This window comes from Bos taurus, chromosome 8 (assembly GCF_002263795.3).
Source record: "Bos taurus isolate L1 Dominette 01449 registration number 42190680 breed Hereford chromosome 8, ARS-UCD2.0, whole genome shotgun sequence".
NCBI classification, from domain to species: Eukaryota; Metazoa; Chordata; class Mammalia; order Artiodactyla; family Bovidae; genus Bos; species Bos taurus.
The window spans coordinates 71,535,480-71,554,462 of NC_037335.1; the positions used below are offsets into that span (position 1 = coordinate 71,535,480).

An 18,983-nucleotide genomic window follows, 5' to 3' on the forward strand; every position below is an offset into this window, starting at 1 on the left:
AGATTGGTTGCTCATGAGGGAAAAGTTTTAGAAGAAAAATCTAATTAAAGAAGAAGGAAATTAGAACACTTACTAACACCATACACAAAAATAAACTCAAACTGGACTAAAGACCTATATGTAAGGTGTAATACTATAAAACTCTTAGAGGAAAATATAGGTAGAACATTCCTGACATAAATCACAGCAGGATCTTTTTCTATCTATCTCCTAGAAGATTGAAAATAAAAACAAAAATAAACAAATGGGATCTAATTAAACTTATACGCTTTTGCACAGCAAAGGAAACCATAAAATGAAAAGACAACCCTTAGAATGGGAAAAAATATTTGCAAATGAAACAACTGACAAGGGATTAACCTTCAAAAATATACAAACCACTCATGTAGCTCAATATAAAAAAAAAAAAAAAACAGACAATCCAATCAAAAAATGGGCAGAAGATCTAAATATATATTTTTCCAAAGAAGACATACAGACAGCTAAAAAGCACATGGAAAGGTGCTTGACTCACTCATTATCAGAGAAAGGCAAATCAAAACTACAATGCGGTATCACCTCACACTGCTCAGAATAAAGTGAAGTCGCTCAATTGTATCCAAATCTTTGCAACCCCATGGACAGTAGCCTGCACCAGGCTCCTCCATCCATGGGGTTTTCTAGGCTAGAGTACTGGAGTGGGTTGCCATTTCCTTCTCCAGGGAATCTTCCTGACCCAGGGATCAAACCCAGGTATCCTGCATTGTAGACAGACGCTTTACTGTCTGAGCCACCAGGAAAGTAAAAAAATCTACAAACAGGGCTTCCCTGGTGGTTCAGTGGCTAGAAGTCCGCTTTGCAATGCAGGCAACAGCAGTTCTGTCACTGGTTCAGGAAGATCCTGTTCGCTATGGAGCAAGTAAGCCCGTGCGCCACAAATACTAAGCCCCTCTAGAGCCTGCAAGCCACAACTACTGAAGCCTGTGCACCTAGAGACTATGTTCCACAGCAAGAGAAGCCACAGCAATAAAGAGTAGCCCCCACATGACATAACTAGAGAAAAGCCGCGTCCAGCAACGAAGACACAGCGCAACCCAAAATAAATAAGTAAAATAATTATAAAAAGAATACATTTATTAAAAAAATAACTATAAACAGTAAATGCTGGAGAGTGTGGAGAAAAGGGAACCCTCCTACACTGTTGGTGGTAACATAAATCGGTGCAGTCACTATGGAGAACAGTATGGAGGTTCCTTAAAACAATAAAATTAGAGCTATCATACCATCCAGCAATCTGTCTCTTGGGTATATATATATGGAGAAAATATATACCATATTTTTATTGGTATATATTCTGAATTATAATTCAGAAAGATACATGCACCCTAATGTTTATTGCAGCATAATTTACAATAGCAAGGATATGGAAGCAACTTAAACGTCCATTGACGGAGGAATGGATAAAGAAGATGTGGTTAATATGAAATATTACTTAACCGTAAAAAGAATGAAATAATGGCATTTGAAGTAACATAGAGGGATCTAGAGATTGTCATATTGAGTGAAGTCAGACAAAGACAAATATATGATATCACTTATAGGTGGAATAAAAAACCTCAAGAGATGATTGATATTTGGTCTTGGTTTCAGAGTGCTCATTTAAAATGCTGAATTATGTGCAAACTACATTTTACATAGAAATGTATCTCAAATAGTTCCCATTTGTGATCTCTTCCAATAGAGGTCATTTCTATGTAAAACTATCAAAATTACCTTTATAGGTCATGTCCATTTGATGGCCTCTAAACCCTTCAGTTCAGATGGTAAAGCGTCTGCCTGCAATGCGGGAGACCTGGGTTCAATCCCTGGGTCGGGAGGATCCCCTGGAGAAGGAAATGGCAACCCACTCCAGTATTCTTGCCTGGAGAATCCCATGGACGGAGGAGCCTGGGGGGCTACAGTCCACGGGGCCGCAAAGAGTCGGCCACGACTGAGCGACTTCACTCACTCACTCACTCACTCATAGGTGGAATCTAAAAATAGGGTATAAATGAACTTATCTATAAAATAGAAATAAAGTTACAGATATAGAAAACAAACTTATGTTACCAGGGGTTTGCTGCTGCTGCTGCTAAGTCGCTTCAGTCCTGTCCGACTCTGTGTGACCCCATAGACGGCAGCCCACCAGGCTCCCCCGTCCCTGGGATTCTCCAGGAAAGAACACTGGAGTGGGTTGCCATTTCCTTCTCCGATGCATGAAAGTGAAAAGGGAAAGTGAAGTCGCTCAGTTGTGTCCGACTCTTAGCGACCCCATGGACTACAGCCCACCAGGCTCCTCCATCCATAGGATTTTCCAGGCAAGAGTACTGGAGTGGGGTGCCGTTGCCTTCTCTGACCAGGGATTTAGGTGGGGAATATATTGGGAGATTGAGATTGACATATACACTCTACTATACATAAAATAGATAACTAATAAGGACCTACTGTATAGCACAGAGAACTCTACTCAGTACTTTGTAATGGCCTATATGGGAATAGAATCTTAAAAAGAATGGACTTATATATATATATTATATATATATTATATATATATAAAACTGATTTACTTTGTATCTGTATACCTGAAACTAACACAGCATTATGCATCAACCATACTCTAACATAAATTTTTTTAAAAAGAATGTTCTCACAGGAAGATGAAGAGAAAGTCTTTGAAAAGAGATTACATACTCCTGCCTCATCTGAGGCAAAACTGCTCTGGAATTTTATCTTTAAAAACCCCACAATTTCTTTGATGTGTTCATTTTCTCTTGTATTTCCCTCTCTCAGTTCACATTGGCTAAAGTTAAGTCTCCCATGCCCTTCCACAAAATAGAATATGACTTGCAGGCCAGTTACATATCTTATGCTATCTCTTCCAGATATCAATGCATTTTTATTAAAAAAATTTTTTTTTAATTTTTATTTAAATACAGTTGATTTACAATGCTGTATTCTGTACAGCAAAATGACTCATATATATATGTATATACATATGTATGTATATGCACATGAATATATATATATATTATTTTTCATATTCTTTTCCATTATGGTTTGTCACAGAATGTTGAATATAGTCTCCTGTGCCGTACAGTAAGACCTTGTTGTTTATCCATTCTATATATGAAAGTTTGCCTCTGTTAATCCCAAAGCCCAATTCCTTCCCTCCTCTCTTCCCACCACTGCCTTTTTAAACCTCATCCTTATTTATGGAATGAAAAGAGGCCATCAATTTAACTTCCTCTGAAGGAAAGTGAATTCTTAAACATATAAGTAAACATAATTTTAGTGCCTTTAGCGTTTCTCAACCAAAATGACCTAAGGCTGAATGAATGAGATTATCAGGATAAATTAGAAGAATTTTCAATTTATTTAACAGCAGCCTGGATGCTCTATTTTGAGATGTGGCCATACTTGCTCATTAAGCTGGAGGTGTTTCTACTTGCCCAGGTGAGCTAATTCAGGCACAAAAAAATGAGCTCATGATTTAGCAGCTGCTGAGTGGATTCCATTCGCACTTTTGGGTTATGTTTTGAGTATATCACACTCAGCATCTGATATTTCTCCCTATCTACTCAGTGTGATTGTATTGTTTTCTCTTTCCTTACCTTTACAGCATAAATATACCTACAGACTTCAGTTCCTGCAGCCGGGCCAGCTTTGAAAAATTCTTTGAAGATAAATTATCCAATTGCCTCTTTAATGTCCCACTGCCTACAGATATCATATCCACCCCGATCTGTGGGAACCAGTTGGTAGAAATGGGAGAAGACTGTGATTGTGGGACCCCTGAGGTACCACCAGCTCTTTTAAAAATGATCTAGTTTGTTTTTCAATTGCTTAAGAGATGAACTGTTAAAGAACATATGAGTGCATGCTAAGTCACTTCAATAATGTCCGATTCTTTGGGACTCCATGGACTGTAGCCTGCCAGATGTCTCTGTCCATAGGACTCTCCAGGCAAGAATACTGGAGTGGATTGCCATGCCCTCCTCCAGGGGATCTTCCCCATCCAGGGATTGAGCATGAGTGTCTTACATCTCCTGCATTGGCAGCCTGTTCTTTACCATTGGCCCCACCTGGGAAACCCAAATGAACCTTGTGTTTCCTGTAATTTTGTAGATTTGTGTTTGTAGACAGTGGTCAGATCAACCTTTCTCACAAAAAAACCTTGAATTGCTTAAGATCTTCCTTGTTTCCTTCTCAAGATTCCTTCCCCATCTTCTGTTTTATAAATTCCACCCACCAGCTTGGGCTTCATATCCTCAACCCTCCTTTTTTGGGAGAAATACCTCACATTTCTTATGTGCCTAAGACTTACTGAGCAATTACTTTAGACCCAGCCCTATGATAGATCTCAGAGAGTGGAAATAACTTGCTTAGGGTCATGGGGCTGGTAATTGGAGGAGCCAAGATCTGGATTCAGGTGTTAGGTGTGTTTTTTTTTTTTTTTTTAAACAACCCTAGAGCCTCCCTGCCCTGGAATTCAGTCATTTCTCACTGCTTTGGGACACAGAAATTGTTATCATTCAAAGTGCCTGGCTTGGTCCCACCCTCTTGATAGGGAAGCCAGGACTCTGAATGGGACCTTTGCCCCTATCTTATTAACATTCAAGTGAGTACCAGGCCAGGCCCTTAGGATGTGAGCCTTTCAGTAACTTGAAAACTGTGCATGCTTGCTCAGTGTCCAACTCTTCAACCCCATGGGCTATAGCCCACCAGGCTCCTCTGTCCATGGGATTTTCCAGGCAAAGATATTGGAATGGGTTGCTCTTTCCTCCTCCAGGGGATCTTCCCAACCCAGGGGTCCAACTCTGTATCCTGTGTCTCCTGCACTGGCAGATGGATTCTTTACCACTGCACCACCTGAGAAGCCTAACTTCAAAATAGGATTACACATTTATCTTTTCTGTGGGAAAAAGGAAACTTTCCCAGATGATGTTTGTTTGAAATAAGGTCAAGAGTTTCAACACTAAAAATTTGTGACTCTAAATACATCACACCTTTTGGCTGAATCTAAACAGCTGGGAGGGATTAGGGGCAGGAGGAGAAGGGGACGACAGAGGATGAGATGGCTGGATGGCATCACTGACTCGATGGACGTGAGTCTGGGTGAACTCTGGGAGTTGGTGATGGACAGGGAGGCCTGGCATGCTGTGATTCATAGGATCACAAAGAGTCGGACACGGCTGAGCAACTGAACTGAAACAGCTACAAGGGGAGATTCCCCAGTAGGATTTTCCCCCATGCCTCGTGTAGGTGTTTGATTTCCTAGAAACAAGGAGGAGAGAAGAAGACAAAGTATATTGCCTTACAGAGAATTGAGTTAAATGTCAAACTTGAATAAAGAACTGTATTTTTAGATTTTCTGTACATGCTCTAGAGCTTAAACTTACTGCTGGATAGATATAAAACTGATGAGCTGAATTATGTTCATTAGTTAAAAGAATTTGATTTTCAAAAACTATCCCTTTTTTTTTTTGGTTTTATTTCATATTTCACCAAAAATATACCATGTTCAGTATTAATCTGGAAGATTGGAGAAGCTAGAAAAGATATTTAAAAAAGAAAAAGACAAAGTCAAATTCAGATAAACTCCATATTTCTAATGTTAAGCTTGTGTTTTTTCTCCCAAATTATTTTCAGACCTTATCAAAGGAATGTCTGTGTGATGAGTAAATTATATTATGAATAGTGCAAAAATTGAGACCAAAAGCTAATCTGGTATTTACATTTGTTTCTGGATTTCTTAGGAATGTACCAACATTTGCTGTGATGCAAAAACATGTAAAATGAAAGAAAATGTTCAATGTGCATTAGGAGAATGCTGTGAAAAATGCCAGGTAAGATTATTATTTATTTATACCTTAATAATTATGTTTGCTCTTTTTTTTTCTGTATTAAAATCTTATCTTAGAGGTTATGTTAAATGAAATAGGCAAAGTAATATTTTTCTGTCTGTAAAATAATGTTAGCTACCATCTCTCAAGTCCTCACTGAACACTTTGCAACCTTGGGCTCTTTAATTCTCTGACAGCCCTTTGAGGTAGATATTATTATTTAATTTTGTTTTTGAGGGGACAGAGTCTCAGAACAGAAAACATACAAAATAATATAGCCACTAAATGGCAAACTCCAAATATGACCAGTTCTAAAGCCACTGTTTGGTTACTCCTACCTACTGTTTCTTCTGATGCCATGGGATCTTCTTGGACCAAGTCCAGTAACTGTTTGCATATACCCTTTGTCAACAAAAAACGAATCAGTTAATCTAAGAAAGAAATGAAAAATTTAATTCTAGTCAAATTGAGGATCATAACGGGAAGACCATCTCACAATGCTCTGGAAACCAGTGAGCCCCATTAGGATTCAAAGCACAGTTGTGTAAGTTTTTCAAGACAAATCAATTAATTAACATATTATTGATAATTTACACAATCCAGATCTAAGTGCCATCATGGCCCCTTATAAGCTCAAGAAGGAAAGTTATTGTTGGTGCTGGGAGGATGTTGCTCTTTATGGTTGAGCAGGTATTTCTGCCCATGGGGAGGTTTGGTTCATCCTAAGGCAGATACACAATGCACATTCAGGGGAGAGAGGAGGCCATAGGGCAGAGATACTTTTTTATGTTTAAATTTTTCTTGTCTTGCCATAAAATATGAATTTATTTCATATTTTAATAATGGCTTAGTGGGAAATTTTATTTTGAATAATATAGGGGTTCCTTTATCTTCATCCTTTGAAGTCACTTCCAGATGAAATTCTTAGAAAAAAAGACTTAGGATGAGGATGCTCTGTCAGTTTCTCTGTGGGGCTTTTTTGAATTTCTCTTCCAGTTAAGAGTTTAGCATATTTCATTCTACTATGGCACAGAATTCTGTATTGTGATTATTTATTTGTTTTCTTAATTAAACTGATTGTTAAGGTCCAGGATCTGATTCATGCTCACTTAACAAAGAATTGCATATATTTTAAATGCACGGTAATCATGTAAAAAAGGAATATGCAGATGGCATGCTGGGTTATAGGTAGTGTTTTGGATAGATGTTTTTTGTTTGTTTTTGTTTTGTTTTGATGTTGGAGGGAAAGGAAAGAAATAAAGAAAACTAAAAGGAATAAAATTGGAGAATGTAAGTAGTATTCAGCAAGTATTTAAGTCCCATTTGTTAGAGATTACGGGTGATTTAAAAAAAAAAAAAAGTAGCTTGTTTCTAACAAGCTGTGTGTGCTGTGCTTAGTCACTCGGTAGTATCTGATTATTTGTAATCCTTTGGACTGTAGTCTGTCAAGATCCTCTTGTCTGTCAGGGGAGTGTGTAAATTCCTCAGTTCTGTCTCACTGCAACAAAGATTTGTAACAGTGGACCAGTGTTACAGTTCAGTTGCAGCTCAGTTTTATTTGGCAAGCAAAGGATAGTACACTTTCAAGGCGTGAGGGCGGGCCGACCCCAAAGGAGAGGTCTTGGCTTACTCCTTTTATTCATTTGTTTTCTCCCCACTGAGCCTGCCCTATGCAAATTGGGCTAGCCAAGAAATGGGTATGTTTGTTTCACAGGAAGTTCTCACTCCAGTCCACAGGTTTTCTTTTGTTCCATTTTTGCAGGCTTTTCCCTTTCTTTTTTAGCCACTGCCATTTTGGACTCCTTTTTCCTATTCTAACTACCTAATATTTCCCCCTCAAGAGATAGGAGACCCAATTCCTAGGGAATAGGGGCGTCAGGGTCTCTCTGGCTACTTTCTGCTGAGCTGGGATGCGAGGTGCATTGGACCTCCCCCTCTTTCTAGTCTCAAGCCTCAGAGTCCTTATAGCGGTGTCCATCTAAGGGTGAGTGATATTTTCCATGGTCGGATGTAGTTTCATCTATCCTTATTGAACTAGCACTGTATTTTGTAGCTTGTTGACCTGGGCAGAGACAAAATGGGTTAAACAACTGATAATGCATGGAGCAATCATAAGCAGCATCAATATGGTGATAACAGGGATTAGTAGGGGCATTAGCCAACTCCAAATCCCCCCTTGCCAAGAGAAAGATCCCCCAAAGAGAGATTGTAGCCACCCTGAAAACCCTCCAGCTTGTTCTTTGAGCTCATTCTTTGAGATCCCTTAGGATTTGAATGTTTTTCTTGAGGACTGTGAGACTTTAACTTAGCTGGAGGTATTTACCCAGAAACAACACATCTCATTCAAGATGGCTCTAGTCCCTTCTTGTTCAGGCATCAGGAAATCTATCTTCTGGATTTTTCTGTATTTTGGAGTACACCCTCTGCCAAGCTGTGTTGGCTTTTTAGAGCTTTCCTGAGAAATCTTATCCCCAAAAACTTAATTTTGGGGTTGTTCATTAGAATGGCACTCATCTGTAGTCCTGAATAGTTATCTGAGATCTCCCAGGGGCTTACAGGTGTATTGAGTGTCCTCTTCTGTTTTCTTCCACAGCTTGACTCATTAGTAGTAAATCCAGGAGTTGTGTCCTGGTACCTTGACTGTTGTGGGGGTAGAAAGCATTACAGGATAGGGGGCTCTTCCATTTGGGCTGGAGTTGAGTCTTTGGGGACCCATATTTCCAGACTTTAATTTGGACTTGAGTCCCTGGAGCATATTGTGGTAGGTCTTTAGAATCTTTTGGGTCCTGGTTGACAACCCACAAGCGTATATCTTGTTGGAATTGCCCAAAGGCCATGGATTAAGACTGGGGGGTCTGAACCTCTGGATCTAGGAAGAGGTCATTGACATAAACAAAAAGTCTCCCATATAGCATCTCATAAGGACTAAGACCAACCTGTTCCTTAGGGGCAATATGGGTGCAGAGGAGAGATATTGGTAAAGCCTCCTTCCATCCCAGGGAGGTCTCCTAGGTTATCTTTTTTATCATTGATTTTAAGGATTGGTTGGCTCTTTCTACTTTTCCTGAAGACTGAGGGCTCTAGGCACAATGAAGGTAATAAGTAATGCCCAATGCTTTACAGACCGCTTGGGTGACCTTAGAAGTAAATGATGTCCCATTGTCACTTTGTAATGAGCTTGACAGACTAAATCTTGAAATGATTTCATGGAACAGTTTTTTTTTTTTTACCACCTCCTCAGCCTTCTCAGTGTGGGTGGGAAAGGCTTCAATACATCCTGTGAATGTATCTATCATGACTAGTAGGTATTGAGAAATTGGCATCTAGGGGAAGTCAGTCTGCCAGTCCTCTCCCGGGTAGGTCCCATGTCATTGGACAGGGTGGGCCAGCTGGGGTCCTCAAGCTCCTTGGGAGTTGTTTAATTGGAAAGTGGAACAACAGACCACTTGCCTTATAGTCGTTTGGAGGCCTGTTCCTCTGAAGGCCCTTTCTAGTAATCTTTGGAGGGCCTTCTCCCCTAAATGAGTGTTGGCATATAAGGAGTTAACCAACTAGCACTGAAAGTTCCCAGGCAGGAAAAGGAGTCCCTCCTTTTGGAACCAGCCCATAAGATCTTCTTGAAAGCCCTTGCTCTTAGCTTTAAGAGTCTCACTTACAGAATATGAAGGAGTTTCTGGCAAATTAGTCTGTGGAACTAAGGTGGTAACACCTATTAGGTCATTGTTTTGTCATGCTGCTCTCTTTTTGGTGTCCTTTACAATGGGAGACTGAAACCTCAGCAGGCAGATGGACTGCCTCCAAGAACCTAAGGATTTGATCACCAAATTTGATTGGGGACCCTTGTGTGGTCTAGTGGCCTCTTTCTTCCTAAAATAGCAGCATGTGCATGTAGCACCAGAAAGGCATAATTGGAGTCAGTGTAAATGGCTACTCTTTTTCCTTTTCCCAGCTGTAGAGCTTGAGTCAGGGCTATTAGCTCAGCCAATTGGGCTGAAGAACCTGGTGGCAAAGGTTTAGCCTCTATGATCTCAAAATTGGAGTCTACTGCATATCCAGCTCTTCTTTTTCCATCCAAGACAAAGCTGCTTCCATCAGTGTACCAGATTTCCTCAGGATTGGTCAGAGGATCTTCTGACAACCCTTCTTGGGGTTTTGTCCAGTGGTCCAAAGTTTCTAGGCAAGAGTAAAAGGGGAGAGAGTCCTTGGGGCTAGGCAGGAACATAGCTGGATTAAGAAACTCACAAGGGGATACAGTCAGGCCTGAATTTTCCATCAGCACTACTTGATATCTGAGGATCCTTTGATCAGACATGCATAAATGGCCTCTCCCATTCAGGAGTTGTTTCACTTGGTGGCTGGTAAAAATAGCTGATTTGCCCCTAAAGTTCAGTTCAGTTGCTCAGTCATGTCTGACTCTTTGCGACCCCATGAATTGCAGCACACCAGGCCTCCGTGTCCATCACCAACTCCCGGAGTTCACTCAAACTCACGTCCATCAAGTCAGTGATGCCATCCAGCCATCTCATCCTCTGTTGTCCCCTTCTCCTCCTGCCCCCCAATCCCTCCCAGCATCAGAGTCTTTTCCAATGAGTCAACTCTTCGCATGAGGTGGCTAAAGTTGCCCCCAAAAGAGAGTTTTAAAGCATCTTCTATCAGGACTTCAGTAGCTGCAAGATTTCGAAAGCAGGGAAAGATCTCTTCCCAATAAAGGAGTAGGACACTCAGGCACCACCAGAAACTGGTGGGAAAATATTTGTCCATCCGAGCGACAAAGAAGTGCTTAGGTGAATCTTTTTGTTATTGTTTTTCCTGTAGCAACAAAAATGGCACAGGTTTGGGAGGAGAATGCTCCAGAGTAGGAGGTCAGGACAGAGTAGGTAGCCCTGTGTCAACCAAGAAATTCTTGGACCTACCTGCCACATCCGGTTGGACCCTTGACTCTGGCTCCATGAAGGTTATCTGTGACAGGTAGGCTGGCTCGAGCAGGCCACTTCAGTTCTGTTGAACTATCAAGAGGGAAGGTTTGGTGCTTGACCTTGAGGCTCTTGGGTCCCAAGGGCAGAGTGCCACCCAGTGTTCCAGTTGATGGCGTTTGTAGCAAACCATTTTAGCAGACTTGTCACAGTTTGGACACTCTTTGGCCCAATGTACCACCTGTCTACAGATTAGGCATGTGCCTTGTGCCTTGTCCTTCAAGGACTCGGAGTTTGCCATAGGGCTTCCCTGGAAGACAGCCAGCATCTGGACATGCCTTATTTCTTTCCTTCTTTCTCTTTCCTGGGCCTTGGCCTCCTTCTCCTGTTCGCTGTTATAAAAGGTATTGGTGGCTGTCTGGACCATCTCATCTAAAGAGGCAGCAGGGTCCTGCTGCTGTAGCTGTTGCAACTGTATCCTGATGTCTGATGTACACTGGGATAGGAATTTGTCCTTTAAGATCACCTGTTCCTCATAAGAGTCTAAGTTGGTAAACTTTTGGAGGGCCTCTTTTAGACTTTCCAGAAAGGCAGTGGGGTTCTTGTTGGACTCCTGAGTTATTGCTAAGACTGGGTAAAGTCCCACAACTAATAGGCTTCCTTCTATTTTCCTTGGGTGGACTTCCTTAGAGATGAGTCTATCTGAAGCTTATCCTACCCAGTACTGTTGTAACCTAAGAGCCAGGCATACTTGGGTCAGGGTGCAGATCCCCAGGCAGGTTGAGATGTGACAACCTCCTGGAGATTGAATCCCCGGGCAGGTCAAGGCATGACAACCTCCTGATAATTGGGTCCCTGGGCAGATCAAGGCATGTAGACCTCCTGGGACTCCTGGACTGGTGGATCCCCGAGCAGGTTGAGGCATGACAACCTCCCAAGGACCAGATTCCTAGGCAGGTTGAGGCAGGTCGACCTCCTGGGACACCCAGGCTGGAGCTGGGCATTCCCAATGACTCTAGTGTGACTAGTGCTGGGTAGGATTAAGGGGTTGTAATCTTAACTCATTGCTGGTTTGTTCACCACAGATGGAAATAGATACCATGATGTAAAGCAATCCAAGCCTGTGCCCTAAGACTGGGAACCTAAGGAAATAGCCATAAACCTTATCCTCTTATTTCTCTGAGGGAATGTAAGTCACTGATTTCCTCCCTTAGCCTTCCAGAGCAGTTTAGGGTATTTCCAATGGTAAACATTTCATTGTCATAGACCCGCTTTAGGTAATAACAGAAGTAATGACAAAGGCTTTCTTATCTTTTCTTGCTATTCTTTGGAACTCTGCATTCAGATGTTTATATCTTTCCTTTTCTCCTTTGCTTTTCGCTTCTCTTCTTTTCACAGCTATTTATAAGGCCTCCCCAGACAGCCATTTTGCTTTTTTGCATTTCTTTTCTATGGGAATGGTCTTGATTCCTGCCTCCTGTACAATGTCATGAACCTCATTCCATAGTTCATCAGGCACTCTATCTATCAGATCTAGGCCCTTAAATCTATTTCTCACTTCCACTGTATAATCATAAGGGATTTGATTTAAGTCATACCTGAATGGTCTAGTGGTTTTCCCTACTTTTTTCAATTTAAGTCTGAAGTTGGCAATAAGGAGTTCATGGTCTGAGCCACAGTCAGCTCCTGGTCTTCTTTTTGCTGACTGTATAGAGCTTCTCCATCTTTGGCTGCAAAGAATATAATCAATCTGATTTCGGTGTTGACCATCTGGTGATGTCCATGTATAGAGTTTTCTCTTGTGTTGTTGGAAGAGGGTGTTTGTTATGACCAGTGCATTTTCTCGGCAAAACTCTATCAGTCTTTGCCCTGCTTCATTCCGTATTCCAAGGCCAAATTTGCCTGTTACCCCAGGTGTTTCTTGACTTCCTACTTTTGCATTCCAGTCCCCTATAAAAAAAGGACATCTTTTTTGGGTGTTAGTTCTAAAAGGTCTTGTAGGTTTTCATAGAACTGTTCAACTTCAGCTTCTTCAGTGTTACTAGTTGGGGCATAGATTTGGATTACTGTGATATTGAATGGTTTGCCTTGGAAACGAACAGAGATCATTCTGTCGTTTTTGAGATTGCATCCAAGAACTGCATTTCGGACTCTTTTGTTGACCATGATGGCTACTCCATTTCTTCTGAGGGATTCCTGCCCACAGTAGTAGATATAATGGTCACCTGAGTTAAATTCACCCATTCCAGTCCCTTTCAGTTCGCTGATTCCTAGAATGTCGACTTCTTCAGCAATCAATGCAAAGAAATAGAGGAAAACAACAGAATGGGAAAGACTAGGGATCTCTTCAAGAAAATCAGAGATACCAAAGGAACATTTCATGCAAAGATGGGCTTGATAAAGGACAGAAATGGTATGGACCTAACAGAAGCAGAAGATATTAAGAAGAGATGGCAAGAATACACAGAAGAACTGTACAAAAAAGATCTTCACAACCCAGATAATCACGATGGTGTGATCACTGACCTAGAGCCAGACATCCTGGAATGTGAAGTCAAGTGGGCCTTAGAAAGCATCACTACGAACAAAGCTAGTGCAGGTGATAGAATTCCAGTTGAGCTATTCCAAATCCTGGAAGATGATGCTGTGAAAGTGCTACACTCAATATGCCAGCACATTTGGAAAACTCAGCAGTGGCCACAGGACTGGAAAAGGTCAGTTTTCATTCCAATCCCAAAGAAAGGCAATGCCAAAGAATGCTCAAGCTACTGCACAATTGCACTCATCTCACACGCTAGTAAAGTAATGCTCAAAATTCTCCAAGCCAGGCTTCAGCAATATGTGAACCATGAACTTCCTGATGTTCAAGCTGGTTTTAGAAAAGGCAGAGGAACCAGAGATCAAATTGCCAACATCTGCTGAATCATCAAAAAAGCAAGAGAGTTCCAGAAAAACATCTATTTCTGCTTTATTGACTATGCTAAAGCCTTTGACTGTGTGGATCACAATCAACTGTGGAAAATTCTGAAAGAGATGGGAATACCAGACCACCTGATCTGCCTCTTGAAAATCTGTATGCAGGTCAGGAAGCAACAGTTAAAACTGGACATGGAACAACAGACTGGTTCCAAATAGGAAAAGGAGTGCATCAAGGCTGTATATTGTCACCCTGCTTATTTAACTTATATGCAGAGTACATCATGAGAAACGCTGGACTGGAAGAAACACAAGCTGGAATCAAGATTGCCGGGAGAAATATCAATAACCTCAGACACGCAGATGACACCACCCTTATGGCAGAAAGTGAAGGGGAACTCAAAAGCCTCTTGATGAAAGTGAAAGTGGAGAGTGAAAAAGTTGGCTTAAAGCTCAACATTCAGAAAACGAAGATCATGGCATCCGGTCCCATCACTTCATGGGAAATAGATGGGGAAACAATGGAAACAGTGTCAGACTTTATTTTTCTGGGCTTCAAAATCACTACAGATGGTGACTGTAGCCATGAAATTAAAAGCCGCTTACTCCTTGGAAGGAAAGTTATGACCAACCTAGATAGCATATTCTAAAGCAGAGACATTACTTTGCCAACAAAGGTCCGTCTAGTCAAGGCTATGGTTTTTCCAGTGGTCATGTATGGATGTGAGAGTTGGACTGTGAAGAAGGCTGAGTGCCGAAGAATTGATGCTTTTGAACTGCAGTGTTGGAGAAGACTCTTGAGAGTCCCTTGGACTGCAAGGAGATCCAACCAGTCCATTCTGAAGGAGATCAGCCCTGGGATTTCTTTGGAAGGAATGGTGCTAAAGCTGAAACTCCAGTACTTTGGCCACCTCATAGGAAGAGCTGACTCATTGGAGAAGACTCTGATGCTGGGAGGGATTGGGGGCAAGAGGAGAAGGGGACGACAGAGGATGAGATGGCTGGATGGTATCACTGACTCGATGGACCTGAGTCTGGGTGAACTCTGGGAGTTGGTGATGGACAGGGAGGCCTGGCGTGCTGTGATTCATGGAGTCGCAAACAGTTGGACATGACTGAGCAACTGATCTGATCTAATGACAAAGGAGCAGGTTATCTGGTCCTGTTAGGAGCTTTAAGAGTATTTTAATAATAAGCTGGGTGGAGCAATGTTGCCTACACTAGGGGCAGGTTTAAGGTTGTAGGAGTTAGTAAGTGGCTTAAGGATAAAATGATAAGAGGCAATAATAAGAGGCAATAACAGGCAACAGATCAGATGTTCATAGAAGTAGAGTGGAGATTTGATCCAGGGATATGTTTGTACTTTAGGAGAAGGGTGGTAAGGGTTTGGGCCCAAACAATCTTCAGGGTTAACTCCCAAAGTGGCAAACATTGTCCCTGGAAGCCCAGTTTCCCTTAAAGAGATGCCACCAACAGATTAACTTCTAGCAGGCATTGTGGGCCTGTCACCCACCCTAGCAGATTCACTGAGAGGTGCTGTTGTTGCATCTGTTGTGGGAAACATGGAAGATGAAGGTGTGAATCTCTAGAGGGATTGGATATTATACAGTATTTCCCTCCCAAGGGCTAGCTATTTTCTGGTTGTCCTGCCAGAAGATTGCAGAGGCCTGGACAGGGCTCATGAAAAGAGCATGAAACAAGACTGAAGCAGGCAGGGTGCAACTTTTGAAAGACTGATATAGCCCAAGGGAATAACATAAACCAATTAAAATCAAATGGGTCAAGATGCAGACAAGTCAAATTCAACTAAAAGCCTTCAATCTGCAAGTTAAATGACACATCTGGAGGCGCCATGACTATTCTAAGGCACTATCAAAAGACCAAGGAGTGTTTCCCCAAATGTTGGAATGATCCTCCCACTCATTAGCATATGAAATCACCCAACCCATAAAAACTAACCACACCACATTTCATGGCCACCATATATACCCTGTGTGATGGCACACACTCTGTGGACTGTGCTTCTCTGTGAATTCAAACAAATCTACCTCTTACTTATCGCTGTGTCTCTCACTGAACTTTTTTGCAATGAGACATCAAGTACTTAAGCTTCATTAGGTGCTGAAACCAGGCACCATGAGTTTTGGCTGGGCTCAAGTCCTGCCACATAGGTTTCAGTCCCAATCTTAGGTAAACAGTTTCAAACACAACTTTCAGAAATGGAAAGATGATGACCTGCACAATACTTTGTAAACAGAGGCATAGATGGAGAGAGGAGCTAAAGGACAGGGGAAAAAAGCAGTGGGAAAAACATACCAAGGAACCCCTTTCATAACTTGCTGGAAAAACTGCTAAATGCCTGACCTGTGCCCACAATTTTCATTGGCCTGATCCTAGGCACAAAGGAGGTTAAGGACCGAAGAACCCTCACCCACTTGGGCAACAGCTACTAGGGCACAGCAGATAGTGGAGCCTTCAGGACACACTGGGGAGTAGTCCCTGCCGGAGTCCCTCAATGGCACCCATAGCCATTCATCTGTTCACAGGGTGTTTGAGGAAATAAGAAACAAGAGACTGTAAAGGAATTAAGATTCTGTTAGCCATATGTCCATCCAGCCATAGGGGTGAGGACCTCCTACCTAAACTGGAGGTCTTCTGGAATCTGAGACTGAACCTCGTGAGCTTTTGTCCAAGTTTGTTTTTTCTGTCCCAGTTTCCAGCACACTGGGCTTCTTGTCATTTCCACTGTGCTGGGTTTCCTTTGCGTTCAGCTTCCAGCATGTGAGCTTTCACCAAGTTGGTCTTCTGCTGTGCTTGGTCTCTGCCTCGCTGGGGATGAGCTGAGGTTGTTTCAGCCAGGTTACATCTGGGTCACGGCACCAGATGTGTCAGGGGAGTGTGTAATTTTCTTGGTTCTGTCTCACTGCAACAAAGATTTGAAATGGCGGACCAGTGTTACAGTTCAGTTACGGCTCAGTTTTATTTGGCAAGCAAAGGATAGTACACTCTCAAGGCATGAGAGTGGGCTGACCCCAAAGGAGAAGCCTTAATCCATCTTGGCTTCCTCCTTTTATACATTTGTTTCCTCCCCACTGAGCCTGCCCTATGAAAATTGAGCTAGCCAAGAAGTGGGTATTTTTCACCTGAAGTTCTCACTCCAGTCCGTGGGTGTTCTTTTGATCCATTTTTGTGGGCTTTTCCCTTTATTTGTCTTTTAGACACCACCATTTTGGACTCCTTTTTCCTATTCTAACTACCTAACATGTCCATAGGATTTTTCATGCAAAAATACTGGAGTGGGTTGCCGTTTTCCTCTTTCAGGGGATCTTCCTGACCCAGGGATCAAACCTGTGACTCCTGTGTCTCTTGCATTGCACGCACACACACACACACACACAAAAAGTGGTATTTTTCCTCAAAATATTTGTTGTTTCCTTAGGGTGAGGATATATTCATACATACCTGAAATGGATGAAAATACTGTACATGATTAAATGCCAGGTAGATATTATAATGATATATAACCTTTGGGTATATTACTTTCCACATATTTTTTCACTTAATTTTCCTAATGGCTTATAAAGTTAAGATTAAACTCATTTGCTAAGGGTATACATCTAACCACTGGCAGAGCCAAGTATGTATCTTTCATATCCAAAGTATGTGTCTTTCATATCCAAATTCTGGGCTGTTTTCCTACTACATGTGGAAAAGAGGAGCAGTGATCCACATTGAAGGGATCAGAGGAGTTTTCATGGAAGAATTAGGGTTTCAAATAGTTTGTGAAGTAGAGCAGATTTTATATAAACAGAAAGAAAAAAAAAATCCAAATGAGGAAAGAATAAACAGAAGGTAAAACATGGTTTGTGTGACATCTGATAAGAAAGTTAGTCTGACTGGAGCAGAGGGGCTTTGCAGGGTCTCATAGGCCCCGATGAAAATTTTGATTATATGCTCTCACCAGTGTAAAGATATTAAAAGTTTCTTGATGATGTGAAGTAGTGGTGCTTTGGTCACTGAGTCATATCTGACTCTTTGCGACCCCATGGACTGTAGCCCGCAAGACCTCTCTGTCCGTGGGATTTCTCAGGCAAGAACACTGGAGAGAGAACACATCTAGTTGCTTCAGCTAAGGAAGGAGGTGATTCCAGTATCCACACAGGCTTCTTTATATCTGCCTGAATGGCAGGATTTCTTTGGCTAACATTTCTCTGAGCAAATAAGAGCAAGATTTGCAGTAATAGATTTTAATGGAATTAACATAGCAAATGAATGTTTTGGTTTGTTTCTCTCTCCTAATAAATCATTCCATAAGAAGATGTGAGTGAAAAAGAAATATCTAAAATTACACTAAAAGGAATTCAGGATTAGGAAACTCGATGCCTGGGAAAATCTCAGAGCATGCTGATCTGGGCTTCGAAGCTTATCTTCCTTATTACAAAAGATTCACTTCACCAGTAAATTTCTGGAGCTGCAGATTTAAATCTCCTTGAAAATCTTGTGAAAGATGCATTTAACAAAGGGAGAGGTAACTTCCTTATTTGCATCTATAATATTGCTGGGTGTTCTAAAGTATTTTTTCGTTGTTATTTTTGTAGCAGTTGCTCTACAAATTCAGAAGTATTGATTGCTTTAACAACTCAGGGCTTGGCCAAAGTCAGTAGAAGTGACATTATAGGAGATGGTTTTGGCTTACACAATACAAATGTAAACTAAAAATAGAACAATGCCTCTAGGTACACATTGCTAATTAACGGCCACAGGGAAAATATAATTTGCATCAATTTGAGATATTATGGTAGGTCAGGTGGAAAAAGTCCATGTCTACGGTTTTATTTCCCTACAGTTAAAAAAGGCTGGTGAGGTGTGCAGACCAGCAAAAGATGAGTGTGACCTGCCTGAAATGTGTGATGGCAAATCTACTCTTTGCCCCAGTGATCGATACCAAATCAATGGCTTCCCTTGCCAGAATGGGAAGGGCTACTGCCGGATGGGAACGTGCCCCACCCTGGAGAAGCAGTGCACTGACCTCTGGGGACCAGGTACGAGGACAAGCCCAGTGTCACTGGCATGTCTGCCTCTCTCCATGGAAAACTATATCATTCCAAGTGAGAGCGTTTCATCATGGCTGAAGTAGCCTTCTGTCCCATTCGTCCTTCCGTTATGGTTTCCTTTGCTGTGCAGAAGCTTTTATGTTTAATTAGGTTTCATTTGTCTATTTTGTTTCTATTTTCATCACCCTAGAAGGTGGGTCAAAAAAGATCTTGTGATTTATGTCAAAGTGTGAACTGCC

General features: G+C 41.6%; 1 protein-coding gene across 5 annotated transcripts in view; it reads left to right on the forward strand.

The window, feature by feature from the left end:
- ADAMDEC1 (ADAM-like, decysin 1) overlaps positions 1-18,983 on the forward strand; it is a 125,337-nt gene that overhangs the window by 38,542 nt on the left and 67,812 nt on the right. For all 5 annotated transcript variants that reach the window (XR_001500869.3, XM_010808061.4, XM_005210280.5 and 2 more), the window contains exons 12-14: positions 3,638-3,815; positions 5,775-5,864; positions 18,537-18,732. Coding sequence is in view for 4 of the 5 variants with exons in the window: in XM_010808061.4 (XP_010806363.1) it covers positions 3,638-3,815; positions 5,775-5,864; positions 18,537-18,732 (464 nt within the window). In the remaining variant the exon portion in view is untranslated. The remainder of the gene's footprint in view (positions 1-3,637; positions 3,816-5,774; positions 5,865-18,536; positions 18,733-18,983) is intronic.